We start from the raw sequence: 13,998 nt of genomic DNA on the forward strand, positions 1-13,998 counted from the left end.
CATTAAAATACTCCCACACGCCCCCACCATGTTGCATCTCTCATGTTTATAAAGTGACAAAGTAGGCCCATGCCTTTTTGAAAGAGTCCTATAAGAGAATATGTTGCATGTTTTTATCGTTGATTAACCAATCCCACATGGGTTATATTTGTGTACAGTCAGTCGTTTAATTGCATGTGTGCGTTTATCATTAAACGCCAATAAATAAAAATAAATTGACTTGCACTTAATGCACTTATGGGCGATGTTTGAATGCATCTAGATTTGTACTGTATGCAGCTGGGTGGGGTCATACAGCTGTTTTTGCAGTTTCAGTCAGGGCTTGACAAATGTTGGGGGGGGGCTTTTTTCACAGACTCTGTGGCGCCAGGTCTTCACACACTCACAGGATATGGAAAGACTTCAATAACGAGCCATTAGCCTCTAATCATGTAGATCGATCGGGCGTTAACAAGCCTCTCTACATATGCAAATAATGGCGCTGGCCCGCACCCTATATAAAGCCGAGCACACACACACTTGAACTGACACTTGCTGCACACAAGCCCCGAGAACATGGTGAAGTACTTTTCTGTGGACTGGCTCGCCCGGAGCGCGCTGGAGGAGAAAGATGGAGCTGCAACGGACAGCGTGCCCACTTGCAAGCCGCACATCCCCTGCATGGTGCAACCGAGTCCGCCGTCGTACGGCAAAAGTTACCTGCAGCCCAAACATAAGTCTTCAAAACCGATGGAGACCTTTTTGCATTCAACACGATGCACATCACCAAGTAAGTAGCTTACTTTTTGAATATCTAAATTACGCACACGCAGAATTGTTCTAACCAGAATTATTGCACAAGTTTCAGAAAAAAGCGACTACTCTTCTGGCTACGATAGTGAAGCGGCTTCTTCAGAATGTCCGTCTGTGGATGAGGCAAGTGAGACGGAGAAAGAGTGCTCTCAACGTCGAGTGCGCACTAAATTCACCCCCGAGCAGATCAACAAACTGGTCAAGATCTTCGACAAGCAGAAATATCTGGATGCTGGCGAGAGGGTGAAGACGGCCCGCAAGCTGGGCCTGACTGAAACTCAGGTACAGTTCAAAACGGATTTCTCAACCATTTTGGAATAGAAAACACTCATGTATGCTATTTATGTTTCATAGGTAAGAACCTGGTTTCAGAATCGGAGGATGAAGATCAAACGGGAGGTGCTGGACCTCGCTCCCCAAATCCAACCGGTCATGTTCCAACATCCAATTCAGTACCAAACCGTTGCTGGACAGCAAACTCACTTCCCCGCAACCGGACCAGAGTTTTACCCGGTCTCCGTGCCCCAGCTGGTCCTGCAACAGCAGTTGGCCCCTCACCGAGGGCCCCGTCTTATGATCCACAACCCACATTTCTACCGAGATTGTTAAAGAAGACTCAAACACTTAATAAGTGCAATTTTGAACTGTTTTTAAATCTTGTTTTGTTTGTTGCAAAAGTTGTATATAATGTAGACTTTTTTTGTGTGTATTTAACATCCTAATAAAGTTTATCTTTGTAATGCAGCATTTTTTTTTTACCTGCAAAACCATATTTTAGGAATGAGATGTCAACAGAGAGTTTATATTATAATATTTATTGATATTATGAGCACATTATAGAGATAGTACAATGAATGTCTTGTCACTGCTCATTGCATGACCCTCCTCTGATCTTTTCTTGAGGCTAAAATAAGATGTCAAACCAAATGAAATTATAATAGCTAATATTTTAAATAATAGGCCTACATGGGAAAAAAAAATACAGAATCACGCCGCATTGACAAACAATGATTTAGACGCACGCATGCGCACACGCACACACAAGCTGCCTTATTTGCATTTCAAACAGCAGCTAACAGGGCAGCTCATGGTCAACAATTAGTTGTAATTAAGGCGCGCATTGATGAGTTTATGCATACCGCAGGGGCCCCTCCGGCCTGGCTCCTGAAAGTCTGAGCTTTTGTATGTGCAGGACCAGTTTTTAATCTCTGGTTTAAAGTCCTGAGGTCAGTGCTTTGATTGTTTGATGTGATTTGAAGATTGCAAAATGTCGTCGCGTTTGAAGTCTCTCGGCAACAAATGTAATTAAGATGGAAATTGAAAGTTGTGAAATAGTTTAAAAGAGCTGCTGGGGGCTCGGGTGGGCGACGAGAGGACCTGCAGCAAATGTCTCATTCGGATAAAGTCAACAAAGATCAAGCAGAACTTTCTCACTTTCCGCCTGATCTCCACCCACTGACAAACAAGGCTTCATTTTTGCAGACAACATGGATAAATTAATCACAATATAAAACATAGGAAATAGATTCTGAGAGAATCCACAATTCCTAAATTGGCACTTTAGTTCAGCGTCTGCATCCATTCAGTCACATTCATGCCATGCAGACCTTCTGGCGCCAGTAAATGAACGTGAGAAAAGCCACATTAAGCTCAATTACGACCTCCATCAAGTTTCTATCATTCCGCTGAGAACTTTGCATATGCAAATGCAAACGTGCATGTGCCCCTCCCATATGATTCACCCGAGGGGGCTTGTGAAGTTGACCGACTGGACAGGACAACATCTAGAAACTTCATGCGTGGACACGTCATGGCGAACTTCTCGGTGGAGTGGCTCAGTGAAAGTTTGTACGCAAAGAAAAAGGACACCGGTGTGATGACTGTGCAGAAAGACGAGCCAAAAAACTCCCCATCGTCACCAAACAGTAAGTCCACTCATCACCTTTGGTTTGTGTTCATGTACTTTTTGTAAAGTTAACACGTGTTTCCCAGACAGTTGCGGTTACACTTCCGGTTCAGAAAGCGAGGTGGGAGAGGACAGCGAAGGAGAAATGAGCAAACAACGCAGGATGAGAACGAAATTCACCTCCGAGCAAATCAAGAAACTGGAGAGCACTTTCAACAAGCACAAATATTTAGGAGCATCCCAGAGGAGGAAGATTGCCGAGAAACTCAACCTCTCTGAAACACAGGTAGCTAGCTGTCTCTTCCGGTTGTTGTTGTTGTTGTTTTTTTTTTTGTTTTTTTTTTTTTTTAACTTTGTTTAAACTTTGTTTAAAAAGTGTACTAATGTTTCCCCAACGCAGGTGAAGACGTGGTTTCAGAACAGGAGGATGAAGTTAAAGCGGGAGGTGCACGAGATGCGTCGCAACTTGTTTCCGGTGCCGGCTTTTCTGCTGCCGCCTGTCCAGTTTCAGCACCAAATCTTGGGCGGACAGTTCCACCAAAGCAGCCCCTTCTATGCGCAATTCCAAAGTGTCCGCGGGCCCGCTCACCCCTCCGCCCTGCACTGGCACCATACTATCATACCGAGGCCCTTTTACTGATAGGAGACCCAAATCTTTGACCCCCGCCCCTCCCCCATACCCAATCCAGTGTCGAATATAGTGCTCTCTTTATGGATTAAATTATTTTAAACACCGCAGTGTATTTAATTTCTATGAAAGAATAAATCTTGCCAATGTGTTTTATTTTCTACAAAATGTGCAGATGTTTATATTGAACTATTTTAAAAAGTCACAATAGTCTCCCTCTTTCAAAAAACAGCATATTATAAATTTATTTGTGGGGTATAATGGCAAAGTCAACTTAATCTATTCATTATAATGACTTTTATTTATAGGCTATATAATCAATGTTTTGTTTGTTTTTAGAATTTTTTTTTTTTAAAGAAAAACAACGTGCATGCTAAGCCTTTAATGAAAACAAGCTGATATTTACCATGTTGAACTTTCTTCAGAACTTCAGAAATTCCTGCAAGCATAACAGCATTTTTTGTTTTATTTGAAAATGAATTCTGATTACTCAGAAATATGTTTGTAATTCTCAGGCAAAGTGAATAACTTGCGCTCAAAAAAGTTATTTTTGTGTTGATGCTGATTTTAATTAATTAATTAGGTCAACTTAATCTATTCATTATAATGACTTTTATTTCTAGGCTATATAATCAATGTTTTTAAGATTATTATTTTTTTTTTTAAAGAAAAACAACATGCATTTACCATGTTGAACTTTCTTCAGAACTTCAGAAATTCCTGCAAGCATAACAGCATTTTTTGTTTTATTTGAAAATGATTTCTGATTACTCATAAATATGTTTGTAATTCTCAGGCAAAGCGAATAACTTGTACTCAAAAAAAGTTATTTTTGCGTAGATGCTGATTTTAATTAATTAATTAATTAATTAATTAATTAATGTATTTGTTTGTTTGTTTGTTTGTTAGTTTGTTTACTGCTAATTATAAGCAGGTCAAGAGCTTTAGATTTACTTCAATTTGTATGTTTATTGTTGTGGTATTTTTGCATTATTGTATACTGTTTCATTCCTATGTTTTATATTATTTTGGTCATCTTGACTACAAAAAAGGACAAAATATTCGAAGAAAAATCTAGATGCAGTGCAGTTGTACACCACCACTACAAGCACAATAATAAAACATGTTAGATTAATAGCTCTGTGATAGTGCCAAATATAAAAACTGAAAAGTTTTATACAACTCTTGTAATATTAATATTATGCATGGCCAGCTACTGCTAAATTAGCACCATCTGGTGCCCAGTTTAATTCCCATCAAAATCAAGTATTTTTATCATGAGAGCTCATTTAAGTAGTTTGGTTGCAGCATTGTTGTTAAATTGATCAGCAATGGGAGGTTTAAAAAAAATCATATGGCTTTATTGTGGATGTATTTTCTTTGAGGATTATAAATAAAGGATTAAGCGTTTGTGTTTTTATAGAATTTGGGCTTTTCTTTCCAGTCCCCAGCTGCCGCAGGCAAATATTTTCATTTGGCGTCCGGTGGCATGATGACTCCCAGCCGAGACAGCTCGTTGCTCCTGCTTGATTTGCATCCTCAAGCAGACATCAAAGTAGAAGCAAGCGCCACATCATTCAGATCCATTGAGCTCTTTTGTCCGCCCCCCCCCCCAATCGAACAATTCGCACGTACATGGAAGCTGCGCAAGGAAGGCGCCCTGAAGTCTGCCAAAGGTGCGTATTGCCTCACGTTTAAAGTCATTAGGTGGCACTCTAGCTAAATGGGGGACTGATTGAGTCACCCTGCCTGTCATAAAGTCGACCAGCGAGGGTTGCACTTTGGATCCTGAATAGGAAACACTGCAACCTGCTGGTGGAGTTAAGATACTGCAGGTCATCGTCTCGGTTCACCAACAAGGTTCGGGAATTTATAATCAAAAGCATAACGTACAGAAGTTCATCAAATGAATTCCTCGATTTAAGACTTTTATTTTTTATTTTTTTTATTTTTTTATTAAATCTGGCCTGAGACAGCAGCAGTAACTGGGATGGCTCTAATGGCCACACTAGCATCAATAAATGCTCTATTGTCAGAGAGAAAAGCCTTAGTAAGTGGAATGACAATGTGCTATTGACTGATCCTTTTCAATCAGGTGAGTTGTAGGTGAAGAGGTGCTAACTGTTGCAACTTGATGGCAGCAGACAGACTGGAGCCAAAGCTGGGTGTCATATGCAAAGTTTGCCTGTAAGTTCTGTGAGAGAAGAGTCACTTGTCTGGAAAGATTAGGAACAGAATATATACATACAGGCTCAATCTTACACTGTACATGATACACCTACTCACTGTAAATATTGAAAGAAGTGGTGCTGCAGGGTATCTAAAACGTGTTTTCACACTTTGAACACTGTATGGCTGCACTTAACCTAATCAATTCTTCAGTTTGAAGTTTGAACTACACCGGCTGGGAAAGACAAAGTGAGTTCTGCTTGACTTTTGTGATATGTTATACATTGATGTTAGAAGAAATATCCTGATAATTACATTTTTTTTTTAAACTAAGGATTTAATTTTAACGAAGAAAATAAGTTTGCCAATATGACTTAATTAAAAAAAAACATAACTTTATTTTATTGTCTTGTGATATACCGTAGCTCTGTATCTTTATTATGAATGTGAACATAACATTTTTGTGTATGTTTCATGAAATTCCATCATATTTCATGCAGCAAGCTTGAAATTAATTGAAGTTTTATATTAAAGAAACTACAATCAACTAGGCTAGTATAGCCACATGCTAAGTGTTTATTGTAAACAAATTACATCATATTTTAATTACACTTTGTAGTGTGTACTTTTATATTGTAGTCATTTTTACTAACTGCTGTTATCTAACTTAATGAAAGCTGCTAAAATAGCTCCATACATTTTGACTATATAATGAATACTGCATTATAATAACATCAATTGCCTTATGCTAAACTATTTTATGTTTTTATAAGAGTAAATTTGGCATATTAACGTGTAAAGGCAGTACAGAGGTAATAGCTTAGCACGTTTGTTTATTAGAGTTGTTTAAAAATATTGTCAATGTAGCAAAGGCCTATTAAAGTTAAATGTAATAATGAGCTAAAGTTTCAAATATAGTTTAACCCACTGTCCAAAAAAATTTCATTAAGTGCATTTTCATGAACAAGTCCAGTTTTCATACATCAAATCTTTATTGAAAACATAAAACAATGACACATGACCAGAAAAACAGACAAGTTGTTATCATTTTTTTTAAAAAAAGGAATCTGTTTGCGCTATGACAACACAAAAACTCACTCAATGTGTTAGAGTTGGCAGCTGTCGCGACGAGAGGATTTGTGGAATACCTCAGCAGCCCCATTTTCCCATGCCCTATGCCTCTTTAAAGTCACTTCTCAAAGAGGTATATGCATAGGAAAAAGGAACAGCGAGTGCAAAAGAACCCCAAAACGCTGCTTCACCCTGCTCGCATCCTGAAAGGAAGACCAGAAAAAAAGCAACACAGGACAACTCTTTAAACGTGCCTAAAATGACTTGAAGTTAAAAATCCATCTGTAATAGTGTGTGAAGTACGAGGAAGACTTACCCAGAAGAGCTCCAGCTGAGTCTTGCGGGACAATCAGCGCCTGTTGGGCATTTATCCCTCCTCCGGGACCTTGAAGATGCTACAGAGAGACAAAGTAGCGGATGCCAATGCTTAGTCAGCGCTTACCCTCCCTTGGTTTCAAACCACAGATGCCTCTTTAGAGAGAGAGGAGAGAGAAAAAAAAAAAGATACAGCACATTGTCACAGTTACCACATCATATCTTGCACATGGCGTCAGAAGCAAATCATGGCGGAAGAACACCTTGTTCTTTCTGGTGGAACATTTTCTTATCTGTTCAGGGTTTCTCGTTGCCCGCCTCTCCCAGAAGACGGGCCTCCGTGCTTGTTAGCTTTCAAGGTCTCGAGACAAGGACTCGAGGGTGCGCTGGAGTGGGATGCACACATACGCGCGCACACACTGCTTTGGCATGTCAAGGCCAGAGCGACCAGGCAAACTGCTCACTTGTCTCCAAATTTATGCCGTTAAAAAAATGGGCCCATCTCGGAGGAGAGTCAAACAATGCATAACATTTCATACAGATGAATTATAGGCGCATATGAACATCATTTGTAGCATGCACACAACCACAATTATGTGAAGTATATACAATATACCATACTGAGTGTTAAATATGATATTCCATTCTTTACTTGACTAAAGTTTGTTTGATATTGTCCAAACTATAACTCGGCGGTCACATGTGGCATACTGTTAATTTTTAAGCGGCATGTGGCGTATTCTAAAAATGACATTTGTCACTAATAAAATTATTTTACATATACTGTACAGTTTTCTATCCATGCAAAGATGTAAATGAACTATTTACAATTAAACAAGTCACAACATTTATATTCTTAACACTGTGGTGAATAAGGTTAATAAATTTTGACATGAAAAAAGTGCTTTCCTTTATTTTCATCTGTGTGTCAAGGTCCAAATCGTCACATGAATAAAAAAAAAACAAACAAAAAAAAACATGAAATTCTTATGACAGATTGCACATGTTTGGGGTCTAAATATAGAGATGGGATTGGGCTGCTGGTCACTGTAGGGTCTATTTTTTGGTGGATTACACCTCTTGTAAAATCTAGTGCTGTTCCGATACCGATACTGGTATCGGCAGAGGTGCCGATACTGCATAAAAACAGTGGTATCGGTATCGGTGACTACTCAAAAGTAACATGCCGATACCATTAATTCCAACGCTAATATAGGATTTTGGGTGCAGCATCTTGTGTCTTGCTCGTTTACAACATTCACTGATATATGACATGTTCACTGCATGCCGATCTAAGATCTCCTATGGGCCCTTGAATGCTCTGAAACAATGGCAGGACAGCTTTTTCATGTTGAGGAAAAAAAAAAACTTAAGTATCGGTATGGTATCGGTATCGGCCGATACTGCAAAGCTGGGTATCAGTATCGGTATCGGGAGCCAAAAAATGGTATCGGAACAACACTAGTAAAATCCTCAACTATTTGGCTTGAAAGTGCCTGGAAAGTGGTTCATGTAGCAGTTTAAAAAAACAAAAAAAAAACAAAAAAAAACAACTACAACAAAAAACAAAAAAAACAAAAAACACAATTGCAGTGCTTGATAGACTTTTTTTTGTGTGCTTGAATAATTAAAAATAATATAAGTTGTATTTTTTGTATGTGGTCTTCAGATAAAAAATATTTGGACACCACTGTGCTAAAGTATAATGTAATGTTCACTGAAACAAACATGAACATGTACCCGATAATGCATATGGGAACAAATTTCATCCAGCCAGGGATGGTGTGAGCACAAGGGAGCGCAAGTGGACGCAAAGGAAAACAGTCTTCATTCCCATAACAAGTATCGCAAAGACTTTTCAGCTCAAGATCACATTGCATCACTATACCATGTCCTTATTTATTGACACGGATATGGTTTCTAATATGTGACATATAACATGTCACATAACCAGGTCCTGTTAAAGGTGATGACGGTGATGCTGTACGTTTATGTACTGCAATATTAGGGAGAAAATTTAATACAAAGCACCACTTGGTGGCAGCACTTTCAAATGTTAACTTGTTGCTACCAAAGCTAAATTTAATTTATACAGCAACTCATAATATAAACGTACTGTATTTAGATCAATATGCAAGGCATTATTGAGGAAAGCAAACACTTTCACGCAAAATAATATTTACAGTACTGCACAGCTATGCTTGGTGCTCTTTGTGCTGCTCAAGGTCTGATCAGCAGGAATGTGTTTGGGTTGTGCGGATAAGATATGTACTGATGCTATCTGATATAATATGTGCTCTGGCTCTTCCACTGTGTCTTCAACATAAATCCTCCTCATGCCTGCATTTCTTTAAACACAATCTCAAGATTATCTGGATAATTAAAATGGCAAAATAGAAAATGTGTCACCACTGTAGCAGTGTCGCCTGCATCAAAATGTGGGACTCATTTGCACCCTGTCTCCTGGGGAGAGCTGTTTTTAATTGGGAACACTTTAACATGCAGCTTTCTTTTTTTAATCCACTTTTTTTTCCTAGGGTATTTTGGGTGAATTTGCAGAGTTAAGCAAAAATAAGCAAAAACATCTCACTCAGTAGAAAGGAGCCACAAGCTGAGTTGTTCATAAGCCACAGAGCAAGTTCACTCATCAAAGGTTTGCCGACATAACGTGCAGTTTAAGAAGTTGACACATTGACGGGATGGGAATTTATCCCCTGAGCCCCAACAAAACAAACATGCGCAACCGACTTACTGGATTTTTGTTGATGTGTGACAATCTGAGCTTTTATATAATAATCTAACACCTTTGTGGACTTTGAATGACTTCAGTGTAATGCTGCTGTGAACTGTAAAACCTGCCTTCTTACTTTATCGAGATTACATTTCCATCACTGTTTTTGTTTATCAACATTGTTGCGTGACGGCTGACTTAGCTTGTCTTCAATCTTGACTGTTGGGGGCCACTTTATACTAATGTCACAAGCTGTTGCCACCAACATCAACGCAAGGTCATCCTGAAGGCATCTTCATTCACTTGTGAAGGACAGCTAGTTAAAACCTTCAGTTAATTATGCAGACATCGCCTGTTAAAAGTGTTAGCGTGTAGTGGCTAGCTAGCAGCTAGCTGCTATGCTAATGTGTCATTTTGGCTCGCCAGAGTAGTTGGATTACTTTTAAAGGCAGTTAAATAGATGAAAATGACTCGACACATTTTAGTTGACAGACTGACGTAGTTCAAGTTCTTCCCATCAAGGTTTTATTTACAGTATTTATGTTTAAACAAATCAGGGTTAGCCAGCAAATTCGCTAATGACGTTACTTTGTCCCATTCTCACTATAGGCTATCCAGAGAAGAAAATACAGCTGCTATGCACAAGTACAAAATAAATAAATAAATAAATAAAGAAAGAAAGAAAGAAAGAAAGAAAGAAAGAAAGAAAGAAAATGTGATATCGAACACTGAAAACTAGTTGGTCATTCATTAATTCATTATGAGGTGAAATGTGTTATTTTCTCTTCTGTATTCATAACTGTACTTTAACCAAGCAAAAAACAAATTCTGAACAGTTGATTATTCAATAGAATTCTCAGTAAGATATCTGAATATCAAAATATTTGATAGCTGTAGCCCTAACTGTTAATGCACCGATATCATGCGTGTATTTTTATGTTAACATTGATTCTATCACCATTTTCTATACTGCTTGTCCTCATTCTGGTTCTCATCTGACTGTGGGTTCACCCTTGACTATTCTCCAGCCAAATCACTTATTGACAAATTAGAGTCCTCAAGGGCGGCATGGTGGATGACTGGTTAGCACGTCCGCCTCCCAGTTCTGAGGACTCGGGTTTGAGTCCAGGCTCAGGCCTTCCTGGGTGGAGTTTGCATGTTCTCCCCGTGCCTGTGTGGGTCTTCTCCGGGTACTCCGGTCTCCCCTGCACATTCCAAAGACATGCATGGCAGGCTAATTGGGCGCTCCGAATTGTCCCTAGGTGTGCTTGTGAGTGTGAATGGTTGTTCGTCTCTGTGTGCCCTGCGATTGGCTGGCAGCCAGTTCAGGTTGTACCCCGCCTACTGCCCAAAGCCAGCTGAAATAGGCGCCAGCACCCCCCGCGACCCTTGTGAGGAATAAGCGGATGGATGGATAGAGTCCTCAATTCATCAACAAATAATGTTTATGGATGTGGGAGGAAGCCAGTGTACCCATAGAAAACACAGGCAACCTTTGGGAAAACATGCAAGGTCCACACAAGAAGGCCCGAGCCGAGATTGTGAACATTCCTTACACAATTGTCTTTGTATTTCAGTGTTGTGGAGTCACATCTCAGCAGATGGCGAGTGGGGTCCTCCTGAGGCGCCGCATATGAGGGCCAATCTGCATGAGGAATGGCACCAATAAGGCCGGGATGTGACAAGCACATCCGAGGGGCCCCGCCGCTGTTTTGCCTTTGAAAAGGAGGCTTGGAGTTAAAGCTTCTGAGGCTAAAAGCTTGCATTATTTGTGTTGTATCCGGCGTGTGCAGTGTGTATTTACAGTGGTGAGAGGACGAGAATAACCAAGCAGATGGTTAGTTGACCCCAACTTGGAGCTCTGCCTCTCAAACACAATGAAAGAAAGCATCCAAGGAACCATACTGAGCATGTGTTCTGAAAATATAATGTCAAACTATTTTCTTCTGTTTTCAAGTCGTGAGTAGTTGTTAGTTGTATTAAAACTATTTCTAGCTATATAATGTGGAGCACATTTGCCTCATTTAGAACAGCTGCATCAGTTTTGGAATATTGTGCTTTGCCCACTTGCATGATTAATTCATGAGTAATAGCGTTTTCAAGGTCTTCTGGTAAATCCTTTGATGACCATATCACATTGACAGGAAGTTTGCGCATTCTGCATAAACGATACAAAATAAAACCGACACAAAATGTTCATTTTTTTCTCCAATTCAAAAAGAATCACCTGAAGCAATGTTTCTATCCCAGGCTCCCCAAACAATAACAAATCTAATCAGCATTGTAAAGCGATGTCTACAAATAAACATTAACTGATCGTTTTAATGTGCTGCAAAGTAACATTGCACTGACATGGCCGACAAGCTACAATATTATTGTAAAATTCACCACAGAAAATTCCCGACGACTATCATGACCTCAATGGCACGTCTGCTAATATAAAGGCTATTTCCCCAAAATTACATTTGAAAACAGTGTCATGATGGCTCCTTTTGTGTCTGTTTCTATATGTTTCTTCCACTCCTCAGGGCAACAACAATGACTGTCATTGTCAAAAGACATTTCAATTTGGCATCCCTCCTCCCGGTGCTGGCTGATTACCACTTCAAAAGTTTGTGAGTCTCCAGGTTCCCCACCGACAGGCTGAGATGTTGTCTGTCTCCAGCGTTCCTGTACTGTGTCTTCTTGGCAATGCAAATGAGTGTTTAGAGTCCCATGAGCACCCTTGTCCCCCACCATACTCAAAACAAAACTCTCTCCAGTAGAATACTCAGAATGCATTTTTAATTTGCCGGAGCAGAGTAACATCATAATGGTGGTTAGATGGAAATATTCAACGCTGGAAATGGGGTGTGGATTCACTGCTTGATTGCTACAGCTTGAAATGGCATCTTAATTTCAAGATTCAAGGAAATATATTGCGGTAGGTATTGCGTAAGTCGAAGTGGGAGTCAACTATATTCCAAAACAAATTTAATATATTTTTTTTTAGTGTATATTTAAAAAAGGAGAAATTTGTCTTGACCAGAGCGCTTTACTTCCTGCTTACACCTTGAGAAGAAAATGGCTTTCTCAACCCCACCTACATAAAATATACATTTTCACCTATGTGTCCATTTTTTTGTTTTAAATTTTTATTCTTGATTATTTAAAGGGCAATCAATGACATATGATTTTGATTTTTACACATCTGGGAAAAATTGGGAATTAAATGGGTTAATGAATGCTGGTGGTGGCCACAATTTTCCATCAGTGCTATTTGAGGGCTATATTTGACCAGCACAAGTCAAGTCAAGTCAAGTCAAGTCAAGTCAAGTCAAGTCAAGTCAAGTCAAGTCAAGTCAAGTCAAGTCAGGTCAAGTCAGGTCAGGTCAAGTCAAGTCAAGTCAGGTCAGGTCAGGTCAAGTCAAGTCAAGTCAAGTCAGGTCAAGTCAAGTCAAGTCAAGTCATCTTTATTTATATAGCGTTTTCAAATTCCTCTACACACCAATTTCCCAGGTAGTGGCCAGGTGTCGGTATGCTGCATCTGATTAGAGTAAGAACGCACCATCGTAACGTTGATGCTATAGTGTCGTGATCAGTTTGTTGTGGTGTGTATTTTCATTATTTTTCAGGCGCAACGTGCCGATGGTTAGGCCGATGTGACAACGGGCCGATGTCGGATTGGTGGACAGAGGCTTTAACCAGATGTATGACAAAAATGCCTTTTTAAATATGGAGAAAATATGTGCATACGTGCAAAATATCTGTTCTTAATACATTTTTTTTTTCATAATGCATTTCTCTATGCTTTTATAAAAGCTCCACTATCCCCACCCAACAGCAAAGGGTTTGAAGCAATCAACAAAATAGTTGATCCCAGTTGAGTTTGGACGATTTCAGGCACATCCACGCAAACAACTATCTTTACACCTACAACATGGACACGAGACTTTAATGAATCCACCATGTCATGAAGAGTGGACATTTAAAAAATCACATGGACGAGAATTAATGTATGGACACGTACGTCTTATTCCATTAACAGTTGAGTGATGCTGTGGGCTTGAGTGCTTTTCACTAAATATTAATTGGTCACCATAATATTTTGAATTGTTGGCAGCATTTTGGTAAAGGAATTTTTGTTCCATTGCAAGTAAGGTTAGTGATGGACTTGAACAGGGATTGTGAGCCAGGCCTTCTCATCAATGACCTTTCACCCCTCTCCTGAGGATTTAGTGATATTACCGTAATTGTTCAATATCACATAACAACATTTAACTTGAACAACAATGTATATTTATGTCTTTACAACTAAACACATTTTGTAACCATTTTGTGGCAAGCCAACAGACAAGTGCATTTCACTCGTCTCTTGTCTATTGTGCGTCAAATGTAGGTATGGGA

The 13,998-nt window shown here is 39.4% G+C and overlaps 2 protein-coding genes and 1 long non-coding RNA gene across 3 annotated transcripts; 2 read left to right on the forward strand and 1 right to left on the reverse strand.

Annotated features, from left to right (window-relative positions):
- Positions 1-555: 555 nt before the first annotated feature.
- On the forward strand, positions 556-1,401 carry vox (ventral homeobox). Its single transcript, XM_077496100.1, has 3 exons — positions 556-769; positions 842-1,074; positions 1,147-1,401. The coding sequence occupies exons 1-3, from the start codon at positions 556-558 to the stop codon at positions 1,399-1,401; spliced, it is 702 nt and encodes a 233-aa protein (XP_077352226.1).
- Positions 1,402-2,533: 1,132 nt separating this feature from the next.
- On the forward strand, positions 2,534-3,338 carry vent (ventral expressed homeobox). The gene is made up of 3 exons (XM_077496105.1): positions 2,534-2,717; positions 2,785-2,984; positions 3,099-3,338. The coding sequence occupies exons 1-3, from the start codon at positions 2,588-2,590 to the stop codon at positions 3,336-3,338; spliced, it is 570 nt and encodes a 189-aa protein (XP_077352231.1). The 5' UTR covers positions 2,534-2,587.
- Positions 3,339-6,468: 3,130 nt separating this feature from the next.
- LOC144001571 (uncharacterized) lies at positions 6,469-7,143 on the reverse strand. The gene is made up of 2 exons (XR_013278515.1): positions 6,883-7,143; positions 6,469-6,769 (listed from the first exon to the last, which is right to left on the reverse strand). It is a non-coding gene; the product is annotated as an uncharacterized LOC144001571 (long non-coding RNA).
- Between the last annotated feature and the right edge of the window lie 6,855 nt (positions 7,144-13,998).

The sequence above is a fragment of the Festucalex cinctus genome, chromosome 14, assembly GCF_051991245.1.
Source record: "Festucalex cinctus isolate MCC-2025b chromosome 14, RoL_Fcin_1.0, whole genome shotgun sequence".
Lineage (NCBI taxonomy): Eukaryota > Metazoa > Chordata > Actinopteri > Syngnathiformes > Syngnathidae > Festucalex > Festucalex cinctus.

Bases quoted from the DNA above. Each gene is read 5' to 3' on its own strand.
- vox (XM_077496100.1), top strand. From the start codon at position 556: ATGGTGAAGTACTTTTCTGTGGACTGGCTCGCCCGGAGCGCGCTGGAG. The intron at 770-841 runs GTAAGTAGCTTA...TTATTGCACAAG, and splicing joins AACACGATGCACATCACCAA to TTTCAGAAAAAAGCGACTAC. The intron at 1,075-1,146 runs GTACAGTTCAAA...TATGTTTCATAG, and splicing joins TGGGCCTGACTGAAACTCAG to GTAAGAACCTGGTTTCAGAA.
- vent (XM_077496105.1), top strand. From the start codon at position 2,588: ATGCGTGGACACGTCATGGCGAACTTCTCGGTGGAGTGGCTCAGTGAA. The intron at 2,718-2,784 runs GTAAGTCCACTC...CGTGTTTCCCAG, and splicing joins CTCCCCATCGTCACCAAACA to ACAGTTGCGGTTACACTTCC. The intron at 2,985-3,098 runs GTAGCTAGCTGT...TCCCCAACGCAG, and splicing joins TCAACCTCTCTGAAACACAG to GTGAAGACGTGGTTTCAGAA.